A 26,933-nucleotide genomic window follows, 5' to 3' on the forward strand; every position below is an offset into this window, starting at 1 on the left:
TGTTTGTCATTGTGGTCTTGATTTACTAAGACAAATATTCTCTATTTTTTCTAAACCTGTTTGGAGTATTTTTGTGGTGTATTCAGTGTTGCTGTGTGTGTGTTTTGTACAAATATTTTACTCATTGCCTCTTTATATAAGCCTGACTGCTCTGTACCAAGCTAACAGAGGGTGAGCACAGGTTATCTTTTAGTGTGTGTCTTCCTTACCTTGACTAGAGTGGTAGTTCCTGCCTGACCTGGGTGCATATCTCAGTCAACCAGGAATCCCATTTCTAACAGTCACCCAGTAAGTTTTTTTTGTTCGATGTGCCTTGTTGAGTTGCCTGTTGATGGTCTTTTCTATTACATTGGCTGGGTAAGGACTCACAGATGCTGCCTGGGGAGCTCCTGACCCAGACTCCGGATTGCGCGGTACACAGCGGGGTAGGTTGCGGCAGTCTGGAAGGTCACAGCAGTCTCCGTGGGACAAAGCCCACAATAGCAGGATCTCGTGCACCAGCGCTCCTGATCACCATACTGCAGGCGAACTCTGGCCACTCCCACCACGGAACGGAGCTCATTCGCCCCCCCCCCCCCTCCGGTGCACAGCCTTTCTCGTTGCTATGACAACCGTTGGGTGTGGGGGCAGTTGCTCACTAGCCTTTTTTTCCAAATCGGCCCAGCCCACACCAGCTTTAGAGAACACGCGGGATTCTCCCTCTCCTTAGGGGAGCCCTGCCCACCCTCAGGTGTTCTCTGCCTGACTTCCGGTGGCTTCCTAGCCACAGTGCTAGTTACTAGCAAGGTTGGAGCCCCCTTCTTGGGCTTTAGAAATATAATTGGAACGCGCCCATCTGTCCTTCTGTTACGGGGGTACAGAGCTGAGGGGCACAGTAAGGACAAAGTGCTCCTCAAAGTGCTCCTCACGCTCCAGGGAAGTACATAGCATTCCCCACATGCTGCTGCTCACACCAGGGGCTCAACACCTAGGACTCCTGCAGCACCCCAAGTCCCAAAAGCACACAGGGCAAAGCTGGGCCCAGGCAGGCCAGCTCACAGGTCCCTCCAGCAGAGGGAGAGTCCTTTGTGCCTGTTCCTCCTGGTGCCCAGCAGTCCAAGTAAGCACACAGCACAACTTCATGGGGTCACAGGACCAATACGTATACTAGACAGTGTCTTTTTTCTTCCCCCTGGCACAGGCCTAAGCCCAGTCCAAACCAGTTTGGGGGGTGCTTCCATACATCTTTTCATGTGCACCACCACTGTTAATGTTAGTGTAGGCTCTGGCCCCAGACACACCACAGAAGGATGGAGAAAGAATTGTGGAAGGCAGGCACAGTCCTTTTCAGGTTCAGGTGCTACTCCTCCCACTACTCCAAATGCAAATTGCCCTATTCAGCCTAGCACTGACACACTCAGCCCGTCTGGAGCCACTGCACCTTCCCAGCCCCTGTCATCGAGAGCCAGACATGCAATACACAACAGGCAGGCACAAAGACACATAGCACACATAAATGCCCACTTCTAAAAGTGGAATTTCTAAAATAGTGATAATAAATCGGTGAACACCATTACAGAGCATTTATCACCACTATTCCAAACATACCAAACTAGATCACGCTACTCCTCTCATGTCAGGAATTACCACTGAAACACATATCAGGGAATCCCCAATGCATTCCTATGAGAGGGCAGCCTCACAGTACTGAAAAACCAAAATGACTGTTTGTCACTACCAGGACTTGCCACAGAGTTAAGGCATATATCCTACCTTTTACCTACAGCACACCCAGCCCATAGGGCTAGCCAGGGCCTACCTTAGGGGTGAGTGATATGTAGTAAAAAAGGGGAGTCACAGACGTTGCAACCACGTCACAGCAGCAGTAAACTGTGCACCAGGCCCTGCAATGGCAGAAGCCTAAGACAAGTTTGAAATGCTACTGGTGGCTGGCGCAAGCAGCGCTGCAAGCCCTCCAGTAGCATTTAATTTACTGGCCCAGGGTATATGGTATACCACTTTACAAGGGACTGATAGGTAAATGTAATATGCCAAACAGGTGTAGACCAATCTTACCATGTTAACCATAGAGAGCACATGCACTTTAACACTGTACAGCAGTGATAAAACTGCCTAGAGTCCTAAAACCATCAACAACAGGAGAGAAAAAGTACCTGGAGGTAGGGAAAAAGTTCAGGGATGACCCTGCAAAAAGGACCAAGTCCAACAGTGTTGATGATGTGGATGAGGAGGGTGCTGATTGGTCACTCTTCGAGGCTCCAGATGTGGTGGGGGCATGGATCTGTTGGGACCCCTGGGTAGATGGTCCGCATAATCTTCTCTGTATCTTCTCTTTGAAACTTTTCCATTCTTTCAGTTGGCTGTTTTAGAAGATGATGGGCCGGTTTGGGATCAGATCTCTGGGATCTGGATTGTGAGTGAAGTTGTTGTAGATACTGATGATTTTTATTAGGAAGAATATTGATAGTATGTCGTAGAGCATTTCGGAGGGGCTGATGCTATTGACGTAGACTGAGGGTGTAGTGAATGCCTTCTCAATCGAGAAGAACTCCTGGCAGCTCTTAAAGCTCCCTTCAATGCATTCAGCTAATGCTCTTTTCTTGGGTATCTCAGTTGCTGGTGGTCACATCTGAGTGCTGCCTTGTAGGTGGTTGTGATGAAAGTTTCTTGGTTGGCTCTCAATTTTCTTTCTAGCTGTTTTCAGTGTCGTTTGGAGTCTTCGCGGTCCTGTGTGTACCAACTTGCCTGCTCTTTGGTTCTCCATTGATTGTTGGATTTGATGGGTGTGAGAGAGTCTGCTTGTGTTGAGGGCATTGGGCCAGTCTGGTTCTGAGATTTTGCTAGCTGCTGTTGGGTAGGCTGACAGTGATAGATGTGGTGGCTTTGCAATGTGTTGATTTGGAAAAGGATGATGGAGTGGTTGGTCCTTGTGAGTGGTGGAGTGGAGATGTAATTGATGCTGTTGCAACTGGAGAAAATAGGGTCTAGGGTGTGTCCTACATTGTGTGTTGGTTCCATGACTAGCTGGGTAAGTCCAATGTTGTTCCGGCTTTCGAGGGGTGTATTGGAGCATGGGTCATTTCTGTCTTCTAAGTGGAAATTGTTGTTGCGGAGGGTCAAGAAGGCTTGGGCCTCGATTTTCACCTTTAGGTGACTTAGATGTCCCATCTTCGTCACTAGCCAGCTCAAAAATAATTAAGGCTGTGGGGTGTAAGCCAGAAATAAATGCACTCTTAGACAACAAGATATTACTAGATACAATATTTGATCTTAAACGTGAGATTTTAGATCTAAAAGATATGGTTAGGTCACTAGCATCAATCATCTATAGGTCACCTACACATGACATTGCTAATTTCATTGCCAATGGGCATGGAGATGACACATAAAATCAGTAGCCTTACTCTGAATTTGTTTATTCCTATTAAGAGGGGTGATGAGACAGATGCCTCAACACCCAGATCTTCCTTGCCCCCTGCTCAATTAGAAGGGATCAAATAAATGCCAATTTGGTCTAAGAAGTTCTAGGGACATGAATGCCATTCAATGTAAAAGAGTCAAATTCCCTGAACAAATAGCCTGCCTAACATCCCCTGCAGGGATTATTCATTGTCCTCTCTCCGTCTTCCAGTTAAGAGCCCCCTATGGTCGCCCTACATCTCAAAATGCAGAGCATTCTTTGACCTGTGAACATGCTTCATGATTAATGTTCCAAAACTTTCAACTGGCACTAGAGAGTATGAGGATTCACTGTAAAAAAAATGGTCTATTGGATAAGAGGGGTTTGGAAATGCTATGACGTCCTATGCTCAGATATTCTAAAAACCACTTGTCACTCTACCCTGACTGAGGAATATGACTATATAAATGCAGTCTTAAAAACTAAATTTTTGGCAAATGGTTTGATGGCTCTGGGTGCTCATTCCACCCCCCCCCCCCCCTCAAAAAAATTGTTTACTCCAACTTAAATACAAATATAACTTTGAAAGAAGTCATGTTATCTTTCACAATAAAACCCATGTGCACTGGTGGGGATGTGGACTGGTTCAATTGGAATCTGATCTACCGAGGGTAGCTTGACTGAACACTATAAGATGAGTTTTGCTTATTTGTCAAGATGTAAGACACCAGAGACCCCCCCCCCCTCATGCCAGCAACCAAATTGCCAACTTAAATACTTATAAACCATCCATGGATAATGCAATTATGACAAGAGGAGTAAATGGAGACCTCTCCAGTAAAATTTCTTTGATAAGCTTGAACATTGCTGGTATTAAATCTAAGATCAGTGTTTTAGATTGGGGACACTTCATGGATGTTTTTGATCTTTGTATGATGCAAGAAACCTGTGAAATAGACACTCCTCATAGGGATGATTTTAAAACCTAAATTCTTGTGCAAGTTGGATATCAGGTGGCTACTTTATCTGGAATAAAATTAGCCTGACCTGGTCAAATAAAACAGATTTTTACTAATTCTCCAGATATACTGGCCCTAAAGATTGACTACATGACGCCTAAGGGTGTATATTTTTATCTTTTTATACTATCTGAATACTTGAATTGTAAATATATATTTTATCTGATGTACTGGTGATTGATTTTTTCCAGTGTGGCAATAAAGGAAATTACTACCATTTAATGAACACCTACTCCTGTTTCACTTAAAAGGGAGAGTTGTAGCACACTATAGCAGGTGAAATATGTTTAATTAAAGAGTACCGACACTTCTCAGTTGCAAAAGTCTATTCTGGAATAGTGAGCACCTGCTCTTTTAACTGTCCACTTCAGGCACTGAAAAGAACCACGCTGGATCTCTAATTAAAAATGATGAAAGGCATAGGATCAGAGTTTAATGCATTTCCACAGCAATTAAATGCTAGGTGGCAACCCTTTCCAGAACTTACAGAAAGTCATAAAGTCATTAATATGAGGCTGTCCTGCTGGTGATCGGGTTGCAGAGGTGAAGCTGGCCTACAAGCATCCAATGATGAATTGGGAGTGGTGGTATCTCTTGCAGCGCCATGACTCTGAGAGGCCTGGAAGTCCTCCTATCAGGTTAGAAATGTGGAATTAGAATTACACTCCTTAACATTGACACATACGATGGAGGCATGACAATATTCAGTCTTATGAGAATTTCATGAGACAGAAGAGTCATTATCTTTCTGAGCTGATGGTTGCCATCAAGGTTCTTCAGTCAATCAATCAATCAATCAATCAATTAATCAATTATTCAATCAGGGAAATTGTAAGTGTGCTACTCACCCGTAAGGGTCTCAAGGCGCTGGGGGGGAGCAGCTTCGGTCATTCGAAGAGACAGTTCTTGAGGGTCTTCATGAAGATGTGCAGGGTGGGGGCTTGTCTGATGTTGATTGGCAGCTCGTCCAGGTCTTGTAGGATGTAGGAGAAGGTTCTTCCACCTGTTCCTGCTCTGCGGATGCATGGGGGTTCGGCAAGGTCAGTGGATCAGAGGTTCCTCTTGGGTACATGGAAAGCTATTCTGTCGCCGAAGTATTGGGGTCTGGTGTTGTGGAGGTATTTATAGGCATGGGTGAGTATCTTGAAGGTTACTCTTTTCTCGACAGGGAGCCAGTGGAGGATACGTAGGTGTTGGGTAATGTGTTTATGTCGTGGGATGCCAAAGACGAGTCTGGCTGCAGTGTTCTCTATGGTCTGGAGTTTGCGGAGCAGAGACTTGTTGCTGAGCGTCTCCGTAGTCCAGTCTGCTGGTTATGAGTGTGTGGGTGACAGTCTTTCTTCATTTAGGGGAGATCCATTTGAATGTCTTTCGGAGTATGCGAAGTGTGTTGAAGCAGGTGGAAGTGACGGCATTGACCTGTCCAGTCATGGAGAGGGAGGAGTCAAGTACGATGCTAAGGTTTCGGGGGTGGTCCATGAGGGTCGAGGGCTGTCAAGGGAGCTGGGCCACTAGGAGTTGTCCCATGCAGAGGGGGAGGGTCCGAGGATGAGGACCTCTGTCTTCTCCAAGTTGAGCTTCAGGCGACTGCTGCTCATCTAGGATATGACCGTTTTCATTCCTTCCTGGAAGCTGAGTCTGCTAGTGATGGGGTCCTTGATGAGGGAGAGGATGAGCTGGGTATCTTTAGCGTAAGATACTATGCTTATTCCATGATGTGTGACTATGGAAGCGATGGGGGCCATGTAGATGTTGAAGAGCGTGGGGCTGAGCAATGATCCTTGGGGTACTCCGCAGTTGATTTCCGTGGGTTCGGAGAGGAAGTGTGCGAGTCGGATTCTTTGGGTCCTGCCGGTGAGGAAGGAGAGGAGCTAGTCGAGGGTGGTTCCCTGTATTCCGGCTCGGTGGAGTCTGTCAGTGAGTGTGCGGTGGGAGATGGTGTTCAAAGGCTGACAAGAGGTCAAGTAGGGTGGTGCGGATGTAGTCTGTGTCGGCAAGTAAAGTTGTCTCAGTGCTGTAATTGCTGTGGAATCCAGATTGGGAGGGGTTCGAGGATTGAGTTTTCTTCACAGAATTTTGTTAGTTGGATGTTCATTGTCTTTTCTGTGACTTTTGCCGCGAAGGAAAGGAGGGAGATGGGTCGGTAGCTCTTCAGATCTGTGGGATCTGCTGAGAGCTTCTTGAGTAGGGGTCTGACTTGTGCACGTTTCCAGTAGTTGGGAAAGATGCCGCTTTCGAAGGTGGCCTTGATGGTCAGAGGTAGTTCTGGGGAAATGGTGGGGCAGCTCTGTGGAAAATGTGCAGGGGGCAGGGGTCCGTGGGGCTCCTGAGTGGTTGCTGGTCATTATTGATGCTGTGTTTTCGGTGGTGACTGGGGTCCAGGAAGAGATGCTAGGCTGACTGGCGTTGCTGGAGGATAGAGTGGTTTCGGAGTCCGGTGTCTGGTCATTGAATTTGTCGCAGAGGCCCTTGATCTTCAGATGGAAGTAGGAGCTGAGCTTGTTGCAGAGGTCCTGGGAGGGGGTGATGTCCGTGGTTTCAATAAGTATCCTCTTTAGAGGGATTGAAGAAAGATGCCTCTTTTGTAGTGTTGCACAAGGCAATGATTTGGCAAGCACAGTTTTTTTGCTGTAGTTCTTGATGGCGTATATATGGAAATGTTGCCACCGAAGCTCTTAACATCAGATATCTTGATGTTAAATGAAGCCTCACTTCAGACGTAGATGTCTTTGATGATGAGATCTATAGTGACCAGGAGCACCAGGAATGGTGAAACTGGTGATCTTTCTTCTTTTTCTGAAGTTGCTCTTTAATTTTCCTTGCCTTTGAGTTCAAATTACTGTCTGTTATTCAGAGATTCGATGAATGGTGTCTGGTTGACATGGGACTCCTGCATGGAATATGTTTCTAGAGTTAAATGTTCAACAAGATGGGCATTGGGCAACAAGTGAAGGCATGAAGGCTTTTGCAAAAGAGTGTAGAAAACATGCTATACCCTTCAGAAAATGGTAGAACCATGCCTCAAGATGTGCAATTAAATGAATTTCAATAAAAACCAAACTAAAATCACAGCTGTAAGACAAACGGATGGAGCTACATGTTCAGTGATCCAGACTCGAGGATTGACCAACTGTCTCGGTGTTGGAACTGTGCCCTCTTATATCGCAGGGGTGAACCAGGAACTTTGGAGGCGCTGTGTTTTGAGGATCTACATGACATTTCTCAACTGCCTGGTGTTTGGCAAAATTTTGTTTGGGATGTTTAATCAGTGGCGGCTGGTGACATTTGAAAGTGGTGTGCCAACCCCGATTGTCGTATCGCTGCGGCGAAGCGAGCCTGAGCAGAGATAACAACAATAACATATTTTCGGCCAAATACAATAACTTTGAGGAAAAAACACCAAGAGTCAGTATTTGATTATATTTGTCTAGGTGCCAGAAGAGTCAAAGCAGTGTACTAACACTCTATGTATCATTCTGGAGACTTTCCGAGGACCGTCAGCTCCTAGATGATGAAATCCCTCTCCCTACACACGCCCCAAATACCCTATTAATCCATTATTCAGCATAAACCCTCACAACCTGTCCTCTGCATTTTGTGAACACTAAGGAACGTGACCAGTCCCTGCTAGTTTCCATAGCCTCGCACGGCCCAAGCACCTGTATGTTGATGGGATGCTAAGTTTACGAGTCTTCTCTGCACACACAAATGGACATACTGCGATCTATCCGAAGCTCTCCTACTGAGCTTAGAAAGACCTTTGAAGAAATGTAAATTAACCAACTCCTCGCAAAACCAGAGTAGGAGTCATCCAGTCACCATGAATTCATTCTGTGTTTTAGAATCAAGATGCAGGTTACCAGCATGGTGTGGCTTCAGTACTCTCTCACTGAAAAGCTTAGCAATAGCAAATAATGCACCTGCCCTGCATGCATATTGCTGGCAGGGTTCTGATGACCAAGATGGAGAAAACCACACGAGTGCGTAAGCATAGGAAACAGCAAGGAACCCAGCGGATTAAGAGTACGAGCATAATGGACCTGCTCGCACATTAAAATGAACCCCTTCTCCCAAACAAACACAAGCCAAATGAAAGAAGACATAACATTTCTCAATGCCCACTAGCAAAGCAGCACTGGGGACGTACAAGAAAATCCACAGGGGCAGTGAATAATACAGAAAATGTATTCCCATTTTTTAAATTAATGTATCTTTTCTCTGCATTTTTTTAAATCAAGCTACTAGATTTCTCTGCAATTCTTTCATGATGGAACATGGCTGAAAAACGCTTGCTGCTTGGCTCCAGCTTTGCTAATACTCTGCATCATCTAACGCATAAGGGCCGTAGGGGGTACTTCGATGGGAAGGTTGGGAACCAAAGAACATTCCGAAAACCGAGGTTGCTGCACAACGCAGCGTCGCTATGCCGCCCAGTTGGCACTTTACATTCTTTCACCCTGAATCCAGACAATTGGACCTTGAGCTCAGCAAACTGATATTAAAATGGAAAACAAAATGCATGTTTTAATCTGCGACAGGCGTGGGCCGCCCGAGCTGACAAGACAGCTGTAACGTGAATTCCTTGGAAGTTTACTGCTCTGCCAGGATGGCGTGTGTTAAATACAGGGGCAGGTAAGTAAACACGGTAAACAATTCTACAAGTTTTACAATACAAACGGTGGTTTGACAAAACTATTTACTAGCAGACTGTTTTCGGGAGAATGAGGGGACTTAGAGCCGTAGGATCCAGGAGTGTTTTCGCTTTTGAGGAAACGCTAACTTCAAAATAAGTGTCAGTTGGTGCATTTTACAACACATTTGAGTTACCCAGGCCTCCATTAGTAGTTATCACATTTAGGGCTGCCTCATGCTTAACATGAGTAAACATCACCCAATCTCTACTTGCTGGCTTTGTTTCCACTGATACCATGGTCCCTTCACTTGTCACAAAGCACCTGTAAACACCCTCGAACCTAATTAGACAACTTGCACATATGTGTATTCTCCCACAGATCGCTTTAAGAAGGTTTCACTATCTTGCTGATAATCTCCTACCAGTTCCACATACCCTCTGAGTCATAAAACAATCATGCACATGCCTACACACAACCAATTAATAAAAGTCACATGCACACACCCGACCAAGCTAACTCACACCTATTCATAAACACACTCACTCATTCATAACTCACACCTATTCATAAACACACATTCACATACCTCTCAGTCCGTACCCTCCAGCCTTAATCGTCCGCCTACAGCTGAGCAACACATACAGTAAGGACACTAGGACAGTCACTGACCCCATGCACACTAACAAAAGGGGCCACTGTAACAGCCCTAGGCGCACTGAAGAGACAAAGCCCTCACACACTCGGGAGATGGCAACAGTACAATATATAAAACAAATTTTACCAAGCGATGAGCATGTTGCTTATTTCCTTTTCCCAGAGTGCGTTTCCATAGCACTGTTTTTCACGCAACAGTCGGTCTTAATTGTGCAGAAGTGGCCTCTAGGTGTCTGCGTGACAACAGGTTGTGGATGGGTGTTCAAAGCAGGGCACGACTGACAGCTCTGCATTTTATTGTGAAGGGAGTGGAGTTTCTCACGTGCAGACCGTGCTCAAACCATAGACTATCGTCAATGCACAACTTTAAATTGTCACTTATGAGACAATTAGTTAAGTATATTAATAATTAGGTACTCAGCTGCTTAACTATAAGAAACTCGAAGTAAAAGGAAATGCAGTGCAATCGGATTCCTCTATGATATATCTGTTTCAATTTAAAGACCCTTAATTGTATCTCTCCTAAAGACCCTCAGGCTTCTGTAGCCCGTTCCAGTGGGATGCTCAGTTGTAGCAATAAACCACTTTATTATCCCGACTGCTCCACTTGCGAATTACGACCGCTGACAGCGGCTCCCAGCGCTGCTGTGCTCTCTGCAGCCTTGTGACCACAGACATTTCCCAGCGCTATCACCTCTTCCCATCTTTACTAGACTGCAGCGGCCTACCCCTTGTCACCGGTAGCTGGACTGAGTTTACCCTCCTCCACGCCTCACAATGCCGCTGCGCCAAGAGGAGCCGAGGATCACATAGGTGGCGAGTGATAACCAGCCGGAGACTCCCCGAGAGCATCAAGAATACAAAACACTCTTGAGACCACCACCCCTCTGCTTCAGTCTGATCAACTCCCCCAAGAACCGGCTTCGCCTTCTACTTGTGTTATGTTACAGGCCAGCATCTCTATGAACCAGGCCAGTGATACGAAGCGTGAGACACCCCCCTCCCCTCCCCCCCTCTCCCCCCCATACACACTGTACCGCCGGGGAATTAAAATAAAGAAGGAACTCAGGAAGAGAAGAATTTAAGAAAACTTACCTGACCGCCGGTCAGCGCCGCATCTTCCGGAACCTGTCCTTGGCGCCTTCACTGGAGCGGAAACCCCGCCGTCCGTCCTCAGCCAATCCTGGCGCCGGAGTAGCGCCAGGATTGACACAGGGCATGGTTGCTTTCTGCCCGCCTGCCCATTAGGAGAGCGAGGTTTCGCTCTTCTAATGGGCATGCGCAGGCACAAGTGCGCATGCGGGGGCAAGGCTGAAAAATGTGCCTCCGTGCCCACTCATGCGCACCTGTGTGCTGCTGCCTGCCCCAGACAATGCCTTATGCCTGTCAGTCAACATGACACAGGACCGCCCACCCCCTTCAGACTCTGAAGGGGGTGGGCCGTCCTGCATCATGCTGACTGACAGGCATTGTTCCTCGGCGTCTTTGAACTTAAGTTTACTTCAGTTCAAAGACACCGAGGGACGGAGCTGCGGGTGGGGACGGAGCTGCAGGTGCGGGCGGGGGGGCAACGCCCCAACGCCCCCAATGGACGGTCCGCCACTGTAATTTTATGCAGAGTAGTGCAAGAAGGGACTGGTGTCGGAATTCTACGAAGAGGACACATTTTGGGTTTCCTATGCAAGCTCAAAATGCTCAATGAAAGTACAATAAACTTGGCGTGAAACTAGAATATTACTTAGACTAGAGCATTTGGGTTTGGTGTGAATCTGTTCATTCGTTTTTGAGGTGCTTGTGCTACAAAAGGTGGTGGGTTGGCTTCTGAAGTTTAATTTAAAGATTACTTTTTATTTCTTGACCACTCATTTGCGGACTGTATGTGAACCCAGCTCTGTGGTCCTGAGCTTAAACTAACCCGGATCTGTTAAAAAATGTAAGAAAGCCCTCATACAAGTCCTGTAGCTGCATGGCAAGTGTGGCACAGGGATTAAACACTTGCGGGGGCAGTGAGTTCACTGGGCATTCTAAGACGTCTTAATTCACTCTTTTACCAGCCTCATTAACAGCCTAACTCATTTAAATTGCCTCTCTATTACTTATTTTTTATTTTAGAAATATTTTTCAAATATGCATTTATACAGCATTATGTATCGTATTTGAAATGTCATTTGCCCTTCCACTACAATGCAAATGATGTGGATGCAAGTATTGACCTGTTATCACAGTTTGTGCAGACACAATGATTGTCTATTTGCATTCCATGTAAAATACCATGCAACAACAAGTGAAAGGATGTTAAACAGGCAATATCTCTTTTTCTCAACAGATCATTTTCGTCTGGTCTTTGGTGACATTTGATCCCCCCATATATGGCAAATATGTGTATCCTCGCTGGGGTCTCGCACTTGGCTGGCTTATGATTATTTTTTGCGTCATGTGGATTCCTCTCATCGCCATCATACACATTGCCAGGAGTGAAGGAAACCTGTGGCAGGTGAGCACATCACATGAGGCTTTCTACAGAGGCATGCGTGCGCTGAAACAGGAAGCACCTCTGCTGGAGTTAATATAGCATGAATCTAACTCAGTCCCTTGCTCTAAACACTGTGAACGAATTTGTAATTCAATGTAACATGCGCTTAGCGAACTGTCACCACATCTCAAAGTTCCTTTCAAATTGGTTGGGAAACAGGCATGGATCATCTTTTATAGGTTCGGATGTGTCATATGGATGAACTTTTCAACTAGGTAGTGCTCTGGTGGTAGATAGGGTTACATTAATCAATAACTGTTCATTCCATTATTAAAAACAAGCATTTGCAATGCAATAGGTCTCGCATTTACTCGAGTTTGAGCTATTGGCATTGCAAATAACAATGGCTTTTATTTTTGTTTTCGTTTTAAAAAAGTAAATATAAGGCATTTTCATTTCCAATGCCAATAGCTTAAACTCGCGTAAATGCGAGACCTATTGCATTGCAAATGCTTGTTAAATAAAGGTTTTCACTTTCGGGAAACTCAAAAGCAAAATAAACACCAGGCAGACAAGAAAACACAGCTTGACATTTTACCTCTGCCTGTGGATGCTCAGCAAATGTGACGAAATAAGATTTAAAGGCCTTTTGTTAGAGAAAACGAGTTTGTGCAAGAATACTGACGTGAGCTAGAAACCACAAAGCCAATAGCAAGCCATGGGCGGAATCGAATCACCAGGTCAACTTTCTGAAAGTCACCAAGATGTCTTTCGCATAGCCAGCCAATCAGCTGTGCTGTCTGATAAACGGCGACCTTTGTGTGAAACAACATCCTATATAGAAAACACGGCCATGATCTAATGAAAATCAAAAGAGGATGTGGACATTCAAAAGCCCACGAGTAACATTAGTCACCTGCACAAGAAAATTGCTACATTTAAAAAAGTAATCGGTTATTTTTTGTTAGTGAACTAGGAATGTAATTAAAATAAAAATGAACCATGTCTAAAAGCATAAAAAGTCATCATTTTGTAGATGCCGGTGTCTTTGAAACGGCTAAAAGTGAGATGTGTGAGCCATGTAGTGTAGATTCTGCAGCAACTATGAGGGTATTGTCCAGAAACAACTTTGCCTTTGAAATATGCAAGTTCAGACCAGCAGTGCGCAACAACTTTAACTCCAAACAGTCAATAAAACGCGAACAAAATATTTAAAAATGTAAAGAGGAAAGCCGAGCGCTAACAGTTTCTGAACCCATTACAGATAAGGGTAGTTTGCACTGACTCATGTGCATTTTAGATGGGCCCCGGGGTTGAAAGATATCTGTGTCCTTTTCCCATTCAACAGACATGTAATGGGTGTGAAAACAGATACAATACCAGGCGCTAACTAAATAGAGGAACACCACAGCATAACAAGCAATAGGTTCAATTGCATTGCAAATGCTTGAGTCTAAAACTGAGCGCGGCGTCGCTTCAAAGACACTGCGCTCTGAGCACTGTGTCATTGAAGCAGGCGCTGCGCTTAGTGCTAAAGTTAAAAAATACATAAAGATACCGAGCGCAGTGTCTTTCAAGCGGCTCTGCGCTCAGTTTTAAAGTAAAAAAAAAATAGAACAGAGAACGGTGTCCCTGAAGTGGACGCTGCGCACGTGCACACAAGCGGCGGAATGCTCTGAAAGCGCTGTACACCCAGACATGCTAGGGTGCAGACAAACACATGTGCACGATTAAATAGTGCTAAATGTACAGACGGGAATGTAGGATACTGACAGACTAACCCTGGGCTCCACTGAGAAGCGTGTACCTGTTCACAGAGCACTTTAATGCGCTTTATAAATTCACAATACCGTAGAAGCCAAGCTGCCAATCTTCGTGCCCGGCCCGGTCGCCTCCCCACTACACCACGTTTAAGTGTTTCTAAAATGTGACACATTTTAAGCAAACCCTTAAATCACTGATTCGCTAAAAATGAAAACCTATGCAGCTACAGCAGAAATAAAATGGTGACAAGAGGTTCTTTCGACTGTTAACATAAGCACCCAACTACTCACGTGCACACTGCACGGCAGAGCAGCGCTAATGCGGAAGTGAGGGGGAGCCATGAAAACATATCTGTATTCTTGCCTCAATAAAAATCAATATATGGCCGCGCTCTGTCAACAAAGAATGAAAACGGACCTATGCTAATCACCTCAAAGTGTGCTCGCACTTTCCAATAAATGCCAGAATCAATTTGTTTTGTTTGTGTGAATAAAGTTGCGGGTTGGTTTTAAGTAAAAACAAACGTGCGTGCCTTGCGCTGACCGGGAGAAGAGGAGGCAGCAGGGGGAGGGGGGAGGGGAGAGAGGAGGGGGGCCTACACCTGTTTCCCTTGCAGGAGCGAGCTGTGAAGCAATCTGTTCATTACAAACAGATGGTTTCAAAGCTCGCTCCCGCAAAGGAATCGCCAAGCATGCATGCGTTGCCATTGAAAGCAATGCAACGTGTGCACGTTTTTAGGGCAAAAACTGAATCCATTACTGCATGTCTTTTTCCTATCCAGTGCATGCGCGCTGCGTAGGCAATACCTAATTATCATAAAAGTGGTTATCTGACAGAATATCATTGTCAAAAATATCGCAAGGTCAGAAAATCTTTTTGAAAATATCAATGACCAAAACATCAAGAAAGCAAATAAAAATAGATGAGTATAGATTTACTATTCTTAACTCCACATATACGTACTTTGACAATATTTATGTATATCCTCAAGGTGCATAGATGTGGAGTTGAGTAAAGTAAAATTGGGTAAGCATACCCAAAAAAACCTACTTTCACAATATTTATGTCCTTGATAATCTTGACACAATATTTTGACTGCACTCTATTTTGTCAATGATATTTTGTCCATACACTAATAAAAGTACTCCCCAAATTAGTGATCATATAAACCCACAGGATTACATAGCGGAGGATTTTATATTTACCAATGGGTTATGGGGAGTATGAAAACAATTAAGAATCACAACCAGAACAAAAAAGGCAAAACTAATGTCAAATAGGCTCTGATGCATTTACTTGTAGTGTCAGTAATCCTGAAGCCTCATACAAAAATTGAAACATATTGTTGTACACATTATATTAATTTCAAAAGCACCATTGGATACATGTGGATCCAAAATAAAAATATTTAAACCTTCATTAGTGTTATTTCCATATAAATGATACATACATTCCCTGTGGCTATATTCATGACAAAACAGTCCTGCAGATGCCTCTATACAAATGATACATAATTTGCTTGAAACTATATTCATTGCAAAACCTCCTGCAAATGCCAACACTGAGTTTCGCAGACATTCTTCTGCTTCTTCAGGGCAAATTTACATTAATCACACTCTTTGAAAACAAGAAAATCAGCTTCATATTAAACCTCTACTAGTACATATCATTCAGTACAAAGGAACCAATCTCTCGATCAAGACTGTGCATCGAGAATCTCCATATTGGTTATTCATATTTCAAACTAGTGACCATTCCCTATTCCAATTTCAATGCGCTCATCTTATCCGTCAAGCTGCCGAAAACGAAATTCGAATTTAGTTTCTGCACTTCCATCACCTTGTTCCTGGAGGGTTGTTCGGAGACCATAGAAAATAAAGAGCGATATTTGTGATGAAAGTTCATTGCAGGGGCAACATAATCCCATAAAATGTTGTTTTTGTTTATTTCCTCGCCCCCTGGAGTGGATGTCACATACTCTTGGAATTATTTTTTACTCAGTGGAGCCCATTCTTTGTAATCCAATTGGGGGTGTCATATAATTCCAGCATACAAAGCATTTGAACTGTGTGTTTAATAAGCTTGAGCCAAGGGGATATTGTGCCATAAATCGCATACTAGGCAATCTTGTATGATCTTTCTGTTTAGAGTGGCTTTTGGATTAACCCATACAGACAGCCCGAATTGCATTGGCACCAGTTTTATAAGGCCTCCCACATACCACTGCCCCAGTTCTTCATGAAAAAAATAGGTTGGACCGTGCTAGACCGAATTGTTGTGACGGCCCTGGGCGGTCATGGAGGACTATGACGGATCTCTGTGGCTTTTCAGTACAGGCCGCATCTTACAATAATTGGACACCACACATGGGAACTTACTTGTCTGGACACACTGGTGAAAATGACTCCTCAGCCCTTGTCCACTTTATTTATACAGTCCCCCGACATCCAGCAGGACTGTTGCATTGTGCTCTCTCACAAAGGTGTACCTTGCTCGAACACCCCACTGACATTGTGGAGGTAGTACATTACACCAATAACCACCTCAAAAACTGTTCTCATTCACTTAAAGGTTATTTGATGGGCAATGACCCCATAGTTCTCCACTACTGGTTAATATTGTAAGGCAACTTTACTTATAGATTTCCAACAAGGGTGTGGTTTGCTATTTGCTGATATTCTGGGCAAAATTAAGCAATGCACCAACCAGCTGGGAGAACGTTTGTCATCTTACGGAAAGGCAAGATGCCAAGAACTTGAGGGGAAATAATTGACATTCCCTACATTCATCCTTTTGATGTTCATGGCTCTTGTCTTACAGTTTCTTGGGCCACAAGCCATATAAAAAGTTTAGTAAGGTTAGAATCAAGATATAGGCTACCCATGAACTATACAAATGTATCTTCGAGGATCTTCAGGCCATTAGGAGTCTGGGTCATTAACAGCATAACATCTGCATACTATAGGACTGACTTGAGGGTGGTACTGAGAAGAGTAGTTGTTCATTTGGAATCTCACGGGGCCTTCAGCCTGTAGGTACATTGTCAGACATTGATGTTGCTACTCCAGAAAAGGGGAAGAGGTTACTCTTCGACTAGGCCCTGCCCTAGCCCACTTTAGCAACAAGTCCCAAAATGCTGTCTTTTTACTGCTGCACATTCTGGAACATACATCGTACATCGACGCCAACCAGTCGGAGTGCATGGGAGGGGAGGGTTTAATCCAATGCTTGCATATTTGCATCCTAGCTAGCAAATTAGCGTAGAATAAAAGAGATCTAGCTGGTCCAGTGACTTGATTGGTAAGGCCAAAAATTGTCAGGTCCAAGTCTATTTGAATTAGGGATCCCAAAATACCTGTCAATGACTTCCGAACTCTGTCCCAAAAAAGTGAAATGGCAGAACAGTCTTTAAACATGTGAATAGCTGAGGCTTCAATGAGACTGCATTTGCTACAGCTAACGTGGGTCCCATTTGAAATTTTAGACAGCTTTAAAGGGGAAGGATAGGCCCTATGTACAGTGAATACGTGGTTTCTCTTCAGCTAGGCAGGTTTTACTATGCTAAAGAGAGTCTTAAATGAATTCTGCCACAATTGCTCTCACTGTTCATTTGGAAGATGTTCACTCCATACTTTATCTGCGAGTTTAAATTCACCATCCATGGCCTCCTCCATTGCCCAATACCAGTAAGAGACCTCCCTCCTCCTTACTGACCTGGCTACTAACTGTTGTTCAAGAATGTTGCCACAGCCTATGGGTTTTTTCAGGCTTTGTTGTGTTTGGACCCAGCTCAGTAGCAGACTATACTTGAGCTTTGAGAGGCCCATTTCCACTTTTCCTCTTAGTTGTTCCCATGAAATTAGTGTAGGCTAGATCTCCCCATACTTTCAAACCTGCTTCTCTAAGTGGTAAAGCAAGACTATCATGAAGACATTCCGGCGCACCCGCTGAATCCCAGAGTGGCGCTAGACTTGAAAAGTAATTAAGGCCGACAAGACACTTTAGTCTAGCCCATGCTCTAACCAATGCCTGGAGTACTTTAAGTTTAACCTTTTTGAAGAATTTTGGTTCTCCGAATTTAAACAAAAGCCCTCCTCAGGTAGATTACCCCCCCTTAACACAGCCAGAAACATGCCTCTTGCCCCGGTGCTTACAGGCATTTTTAACAGCATCCGGGAGTGTGAAAACTGAAAAGCCCAAGCATAATACTGTAAGTCAGGTAGCGCAAGACCCCCTTTCTCTCTCCTACGCCATAACTTCTTCCAGGCTAGTCTGCCCAGATAAAAGAGTTTACGGCCTGCTGAAGTTTATCAATAGCTGGTTTGTCAAATGGTAGGGGAATTGAGTTAAAGAGAAAGGTTATTTTAGGTAGCACCACCATCTTAACTAAATTCACCCTCCCAAGAATGGTTAAAGGGAGATGGGCTCAAGATTTCATCTGTTTTTGACACTCTCTTGACACTTGCGCTAAATTAACTTCTAAAATCTTGGCTATGTCCTGGACGATTCTAAACCCAGGTATCGCATGTTTGGGTTAACATGACATTTGCTCCTCTCAAAGTTCCACGTCATGATCTCAGTCTTCCCGGCGTTCACCTCATACCCTGAGACCTGCCCAAATTCCTGTGCCAATCTGATCACTGCCGAAAAGGTTGTGTCCAAGTCTGCCGAAAAAACAAGATGTCATCTGCATACAGTCCCACCTTCCTCTCCCACTCTCCATGTCTGAAAGGCATGATGCTAAGATCTTCTCTGAGCCTCTGAGCAAAAGGCTCAATATAAATATGGAAAAGGAGAGCGGAAAGGGGACAGCCCTGCCTGGTACCCCTAGTGATCTTAGATGCTTTAGTCAGCTTACCATTGACCAGCAACCTAGCTGATTGCGCTTGATATATCAGATGGATGGTTTGGCAGAACGTTTTGCCCAAGTTAAATTTCCCCATGACTTACAACAGGTAGACCCAATTGACCCTGTTGAAAGCCTTGGTGGCATCGAGAGTCAAAGCTGCAAGAGGGAGTGAATAGGTAGAGGCAATATCTTTGGCTCCAGTAAGGTCGTATGTGACATCTGATAGATGTCTTCATTTGACAAACCCCTTCTGATCTGAGTGAAGGACATCCCCCGCCACAGATCCCAACCTGGCCGCTAAGATTGAGGCGAAGATTTTATAGTCCGCATTTAAGAGCGAAATGGGACTATATGACCCACAGCTCGCTGTATTTTAACCAGGATTCAAAATCAGGATGACTGTGGTGCCGTTCCAAGACCTGGGGGGCAAGCCCTCTGCTAATATCCTGTTAAATAATTGTGCCAGTACCGGGATTATCACCTCATGCAAAGACCTATATATCTCGTTGGGCCTCACAGCTTTGCCTCTCTTGCAGGCAGCTATAGCCTTCTCACTTTCTCTTGGGTGATGTCCTAATCTAAATCTTCCTGCTGTTTAGGACTTATAGGTGTCAATGTGGTCCTATCCAACCAGTCCTTGACTTTAGGCCTATCCTCTACACAATCTTCTTGATATAAATTCTGAAAATACTTAAAAATAAATTCTTTATCCGAGTATAAAGCAGTTGCCCTGTCACCAGCAGTGATTTCCTTAATCTGATTACGAAGCCTATCTGCTTTTGCCTTCCATGCCAGAAGTGTTCCTGCCCCTTCCCCATACTCAAAATGGGCGATCTTACTTGCCTCCCATCTGCACATAAGCCTTGTTTGAAGGATAACCTCCAACTGCTCCCTTAGTTTACTAAGTTTTCCCAGGTCTTCTTGCTGCCTACCCAAAACAGCCTGACTATTCAATTCTGCCTCCACTTCCTTCATTTCTTCCTCCAAAGATACAATCTCGCCCTGTACTTTTTGTTCCTAAAACTCAGCCTGCTAGTAATAATGCCCCTTAAAAAAGCTTTGAGGGAGTCCCAGACCACAGTAGTAGTTGCTCTGCCTAAGTTAATCTTTAAGAAGAGTTCGGTCTCCGGGATAGGAAGGCCATCTCTTCCTACTCCAGGGGCAACGTTCAGTCAAAAGACCAAACTCTGGACTGCTGGGCCTGTACCCAATCAAGATCTAATAATATTTCTGAATGATATGACAGATGGGACGACAAGTAAATTATATCTTTAACCTTGTCCCTTAGGCTGTGGCTGAACAGGATGTAATCCATTCTGATTTGTGTTGGTGCTTGGAATTTCAACATGATACTCCCTACTGCTGACCTGATCTTTCCATCCATATGTTGCATAAACCCGTTTGTGCCATCATGGTCTGAAGATACACCCTAGATCTTGCGGGGACGGCCACTCTACTGCTTGCAGACTTGTCAAATTTAGGATTGAGAACAATATTATAATCTCCTGTCATAATAACCGGTTCTGGGAAGTCTAGAGGGTGCAAAAAGATTGTTTTAGGAAATGAAGGATCATCTTGGTTTGGGCAATAATAGCCAATCAAAGTAAGAGGGATGCCCATTAAAGTAACCTTCAATATTACCCATCTGCCACATGGGTCCTCCTTATTCCGCAAAATATGAACATTGGCTTCCTTTTTAAAGAGACTCAGAACCCCTCTGATATTAGCCGTCTGGTAAGTACAGATAAAGGAGTCCACCCATGTTTGTTTTTTAAAGATTTCATTGGTCTCTTCCTTAAGAAGATGTGTCTCCTGGTTGACAATGACCTGCGCTACAGAGTCGTTTAGATATTGCAAAATTCTTGCTCTTCTAGACCCCACGCGCAGTCCATTGACATTCCAGGACAATATCTGAAGTGTTTTCATGGTTGCTTAAGTCTGAGACCCCGAACCTGCACTAAGACAAGAAAAGACCAGCGCCCAAGCCCTCGAAATCTAATCACAGTTATCTGGGCTAAGTCTAAGACACTTGAAGCAAATTAGGTACTTTTATATTTTATGCCCCAGTGCTCCCCTACCCTTCACCCACCCCACTCACCCCCCATGGAGAACCCTTCCCTCATTTATCTGGACAGATGTTGTCCAGGTGTTGCACCCCGTAGCAGCCCATCCCATCCAGTCCTAAACATGTATGAAAATTCAAATAAAATGGAATTAAACCTGTACAGAAGATAGAAAGATAATAAGTAAATATTAAAAGAAACTAGTAAGTGAGTAAATGAACCAATCATATTTAAGTCAATAACCATTCATACTTCTCTAATTGATTTATACAGGGTCAGAGGAAAAATGAATCCAACGATAACAGCGGACCTTTACCTCAATCTAGTCTGAACTCAGAGAATAGAGAGCTACTCCTAGGGGACTTCCTTTCCGATGGTGTCAAGCAGCTCGTCCGCCTCCTGAACTGATCTTATGTTATGCATTTTATTTAGGAGTGGGTGGAATTTGCTTAATCGCGTTACGCAAATCTCCGCGAAATGATAAAAAATCTCTGTGAACATGCAGAAATTCAGCAAACACGCGGAATTGCTTGTTCGCAGCGCTTTTTTACTGTTCGCAATCGCTGTGTGCGTGCTCGGGGGGAAATATCTCGCGAACAAGCATTTGAGAACGCGAACAAGCAAAAAATTTCACGAAGATCTGAACTCCGAATTTTGGGCAATTTCGCATTCTCCGCAGAACGCGAAATTACCCAAATTCAGCAAATTCCGCGAGCGGAACGGAATTTACCGCCCAGGCCTAATTTTATTGTTATGCATAACTTTCAGGAAGGCTGGAAATTTCCGCTGTACAACTGCACTGATCTTCTTGAAGTCGTCCATCTTCCGACCTAGTTCCCACTGCCTTACTAGTGTAACTCTGGCAAGATCTGAATGTATTTCAAATGAGAAATCCCTGACCCTTAATGTTTTTACCTTCAAAGCCAAGTTAAGAATTTTGTCCTTTAGAGAGTAGGTGAGAAAATTGATGAGGATTTTTCTTGGCTTAGTTCTGTTTGGATTCCTTCGGAATGGGTCTCTATGGATTCTCTGTATATCATTTCCTAGGGTCTCCTCTGACTCTTCAAACTGCAAAGCTTCTTTAAGCAGTGTAATGATATATGATTTACGGTCAAACCCCTCGCTCCTTTCTGGAATATTCATAAATTAAAAGGTTGTTCCTGCGGGAGTTATTCTCCAACGTCTCCATTCTGTCACGAAGAGCGGCGTCCTCCCTATTTAAGTGTCTGGATCTCCACCTCTGCAACTCCGAGATTGTCTTTCACTTCTCCGATAGTTTTCTCTAGGGCCTCAGTCCTGGTTTTTAGGAGATCCACCTTCCTCTCTAGTGATTCACAGGAATTCCTTATCTCGCCCTGATGGGCAGCCAATACAGAATAGCATTTCTTTATATCATCTGATAGCGTAGCAAAAAGAGCTTCCAATGAGGCTACTGAGGGCCTGCCCGAATCTTGGAACTTGAGGCCTTTATTTTCTCCTGCGTTCTCTTGACTGACAGCTCCAACATAGCTCTGATAAACCACATCTATCGCTTTATCAGACGCCGTCACAGGCATACTTTCATTAGCTGTGGTTAATGATTTTACCTGGGGGGGGGGGTGAAGAGCTGACAGAGTCCATATTGTTGGTGAGTGATTTAACCGTAAAATGCCCAGTAGAGCCTCCTCTAAGAGCCTACCCCTTCTTCGTGATGTCAAGGATCTCAGGTTGTACTCTAAAATATGACCGTAAAGAAGGGAAGAACCTGACTTTGCTATCCAGGCGGTCACTTTTAGACCTCCCAGGCTTTATGCTTCTGCCTTTAACCTGATAAGTTTGAAATGCAGAGCAGTTAGTGGCAGTTACTGCATTTGGGGAACCTTCCAAAGCTTGTTTTTTTGTCTGCTCTTCAGCAGGCTGCTTATTAAAATTTCTGTTTCCTTTAGCGACCACTGCGCCTCTGGCCTGGTCGCCCCCTCGCTCCTCTACGCTCCTGCTCCAGAGCCCCCTGCTGACTGAGATCTTCACCGCCGAGCGCCGCCGATAGCAGCGCCCCAGCCGCCGCAAGGCCGTCCGCTCAACCTGATTCCGTTTTCCCGCCGCTTCCTGCCTGCGGCCCCGCCCCCTCGCCAGACGATTGGGGAACGCGACCCCGCCTCCCAGCTGACCCGCCCTCCCGGCTCCCTTCTTATGTCGCCCCCTCAGCGACTGCGCAGCGGACGCGCGCAGCGGGAGCACCGATTGAGCACCGAAGGTGCGCCAACGGTAAGCCCGTCTGCGCCCGTCCGCGCCTGGACCGCGCCCAGTGCCAGGACCCCTGGCCCCCGCAGACCCCAGCCCACCCGCCCGACCTACGACGCCACAGAACTCCACGCACTCAACGCCGGAAGAATCCCGGGGTGCTACCGAGCCACCCCGAGACGCACCAACGGACCCTTCTGCTGCAACGCCTGCAAGTTCACCTGCATCCGGACCTGCACTACACCAGCAGTGCTCAAGACCTCGACGAGCAACAGCAGCAGCCACCTAAAGTGCATCCTGCTCAACACCCGCTCCGTCCACAGACACGCCGTCGAGCTCTGGAACCTGCTCAACACTACTTCACCAGACGTCGCCTTCCTCACGGAAACCTGGATGAACGCCTCTTCAGCGCCCGACATCGCCATCGCCATCCCAGATGGCTACAAGATCATCCGAAAGGACCGCATCAACCACACCGGAGGAGGCATCGCCATCGTCCACAGGAACACTATCCGCATCACGACCAACACCGACGACACCCTCGCAACCGCCGAGCACATGCACTTTCAGGTCCACATCAACCCCAAGACCACCCTCAGAGGCACCCTCATCTACAGACCCCCAGGACAACGCACACAATTCAGCGAAGACATCGCCGACTTCATCAGCCCGCACGCCCTCTGCTCCGCTGACTACATCCTCCTAGGGGACCTCAACTTCCACCTGGAGAACAACAACGATCGCAACTCCACCATCCTGCTGGACAACCTCGCCAACCTGGGACTCAAGCAGCTGGTGACCACCCCCACCCACTACGCCGGACACACACTCGACCCCGTCTTCTCATCCAGCAAGGACATCGCCTTCAGCCACGCCACCGGACTCCACTGGATGGACCACTGCTGCGTCCACTTCAGCTTCGGAAGGACCACGATCCACCACCACCAGCAACAGGTTGCACGCAGGAGCTGGAACAAGATCACAGCCGACCAGCTCGCGACCTCCCTGAACATGAATCCTCCCACCAGCACAACGAACCCTAGCCAGGCGGCCACCAACCTCACGAAGTGGATCAGTGACTGCGCAGACGAGCTCGCCCCCCTGAGGGCCCCGCCCAGCAGACCCGGTAGCAAGAAAGCCCCATGGTTCACCGATGAACTCAAGAGCTCCAAGAAGAACTGCCGAGCCCTCGAGAGAACCTGGCGCAGAGACCCAACACTGGACAACATGACTGCCCTCAAGCTCGCCACCCGAAAACACCACCAACTCATCCACACCACCAAGAAAACTGCATTCAAGGAACGACTGGACAACAACACACACAACAGCAAGGAACTCTTCAACATCGTCAAAGAGCTCTCCAACCCCAACGCCGGAAACAACGACATCACCCCTTCGCAAGACCTCTGCAACTCCCTCGCCTCTTACTTCCACAACAAGATCGCGGACATACACAACAGCTTCAGCACTCAACTGACGAATGCCACGACCGAACCACCGCCCCCCACCACCACCCTCCGCGCCTGGACTCCGATCAGCACCGAAGACACCGTCCGCACGATGAACTCCATCCACTCCGGATCTCCGACCGACCCCTGCCCTCACCACGTCTTCAACAAGGCCGACGCTGTCATCGCACCCCACCTGCCGGACATCATCAACACCTCCTTCAACACCGCTACCTTCCCGGAGAGCTGGAAACACGTCAAACTCAGCGCCCTACTCAAGAAGCCATCGGCCGACCCCACCGACCTCAAGAACTACCGCCCCATCTCGCTGCTCCCGTTTCCTTCAAAAGTCATCGAGAAGACTGTCAACAAGCAGCTGGCCGCCTTCCTCGAGACGAACGGATCCCTCGACCCCTCGCAGTCTGGCTTCCGGGCCAACCACAGCACCGAGACCGCCCTGATCGCAGCCACTGATGACATCCGAGCGCTGCTCGACAACGGAGAAACAGCGGCCCTCATCCTCCTCGACCTCTCCGCGGCCTTCGACACTGTCTGCCACCGTACCCTAGTACAACGCCTCAGCAACGTCGGAGTCCAGGAGAAGGCACTGGAGTGGATCATCTCCTTCCTCGCCGGAAGGACACAGAGAGTCCGTCTCCCTCCGTTCAGATCTGAAGCCACCGAAGTCATCTGCGGCGTCCCTCAAGGCTCCTCGCTCAGTCCAACCCTCTTCAACGTCTACATGAGCCCCCTCGCAGACATCGCACGCCAGCACAACGTCAACATCATCTCCTACGCCGACGACACCCAGCTGATCCTCTCCCTTACCAACGACCCCGCCACCGCCAGAGCCAACCTTCACGAAGGGATGAAAGAGGTAGCCGAATGGATGAAGAACAGCCGCCTGAAACTGAACTCGGACAAGACGGAAGTCCTCATCCTGGGATCCTCACCCGCCGCTTGGGACGACCCCTGGTGGCACCCCGCCCTAGGCAGCGCACCCAAACCAACAGACCACGCACGCAACCTGGGCTCCATCCTGGACTCCTCCCTCTCCATGACCAGACAAGTCAACGCCGTCTCCTCGTCGTGCTTCAACATCCTGCGCATGCTACGTAAGATCTTCCGGTGGATCCCCACCGAGACCCGGAAGACGGTCACCCAGGCCCTCGTCACCAGACGTCTGGACTACGGCAACTCCCTCTATGCCGGAACCACCGCCAAACTCCAGAAGAGACTCCAGCGGATCCAGAAAGCCTCAGCACGACTCATCCTGGACATCCCCCGTCGCAGCCACATCTCCGGACACCTGAGAGACCTGCACTGGCTCCCGGTCAACAAGAGAATCACCTTCCGTCTCCTCACCCACGCACACAAAGCCCTACACAACCAAGGCCCAGGATACCTCAACAGCCGCCTCAACTTCTACGCTCCCAAACGCCAGCTTCGATCGACCAGCCACGCCCTCGCCGCCGTCCCCCGCATCCGAAGAGCTACCACAGGGGGACGGTCCTTCTCCTACCTCGCTGCCAAGACATGGAACTCCCTCCCCACCCACCTCCGCCTGACCCAGGACCACCTCGCCTTCAGGAAGCAACTCAAGACCTGGCTGTTCGAGCAGTAGCGGACCCCCCTCCCCCAGCGCCTTGAGACCCTCTGGGTGAGTAGCTCGCTATATATATAAATGCGATGATTGATTTAGCCCTCACAAGTCCCAGGGTGGCTCTCGTGTTTCTTGCTTTTCTTACTCCCCCCCACTTATAACCACCACTGAGGCCCCAGAAGCCTCTGAAGCCAGTCTCATCTGCAGTGGGGAGCAAACCTGTATCTTCTGGGCTCCTGCAATCAGTTGTGCCTCCTGCTGCAACTCCAAAACAGTATCTGGGAGTTGCCCCCGACACAGAAGAAACAAAAGAGGCAGAAGTGGCAGAAACGGTAGACAAAACAATGTCCTCAGAAGACGGTCCCAGCTCTCCCCGACCCGCTTCGTCGAATTGAGGAACCAGCTGATGCTGATGCTGCCTCCGCTGACCCAAAGGAGCCCGCGAGCCGCCGCTCTGCGGCCACTCCTGTGCTCCAGGGCGGCCTCGTTCCAGCATGGCAGGCAGGAGGAATGGAAAGCACCGGGGACCCCCACGCATATCCCCGGCTGGCTCACCCCAGCAAAAACACAATGTAGGTATCATCCTAGACAGTGGTGAATCGCTATAGGTAAATGCAGAATGTGTATTCCAAAAATTATATACGAAAAATGTCAAGCAAATAAGGGCAATACAAAATAGTCTGTTTTATTTAATATTTAAAATATAGAAGGTAAAAACAGAATACGCAATCAACATATAATATTCATTGTTAATAAAACAGTTATCTTTTAAAAAAAGAGACTTTACAGTACATAAGTGCAACAAT

General features: G+C 46.6%; 1 protein-coding gene across 1 annotated transcript in view; it reads left to right on the plus strand.

Annotated features, from left to right (window-relative positions):
• Nucleotides 1-26,933, plus strand: part of LOC147718741 (sodium- and chloride-dependent neutral and basic amino acid transporter B(0+)-like) — a 255,411-nt gene that overhangs the window by 216,942 nt on the left and 11,536 nt on the right. The window contains exon 13 of the mRNA XM_086918728.1: nucleotides 12,034-12,201. Within this exon, the coding sequence (XP_086774854.1) occupies nucleotides 12,034-12,201 (168 nt within the window). The remainder of the gene's footprint in view (nucleotides 1-12,033; nucleotides 12,202-26,933) is intronic.

Source organism: Lissotriton vulgaris, chromosome 4_1, assembly GCF_964263255.1.
Source record: "Lissotriton vulgaris chromosome 4_1, aLisVul1.2, whole genome shotgun sequence".
Lineage (NCBI taxonomy): Eukaryota > Metazoa > Chordata > Amphibia > Caudata > Salamandridae > Lissotriton > Lissotriton vulgaris.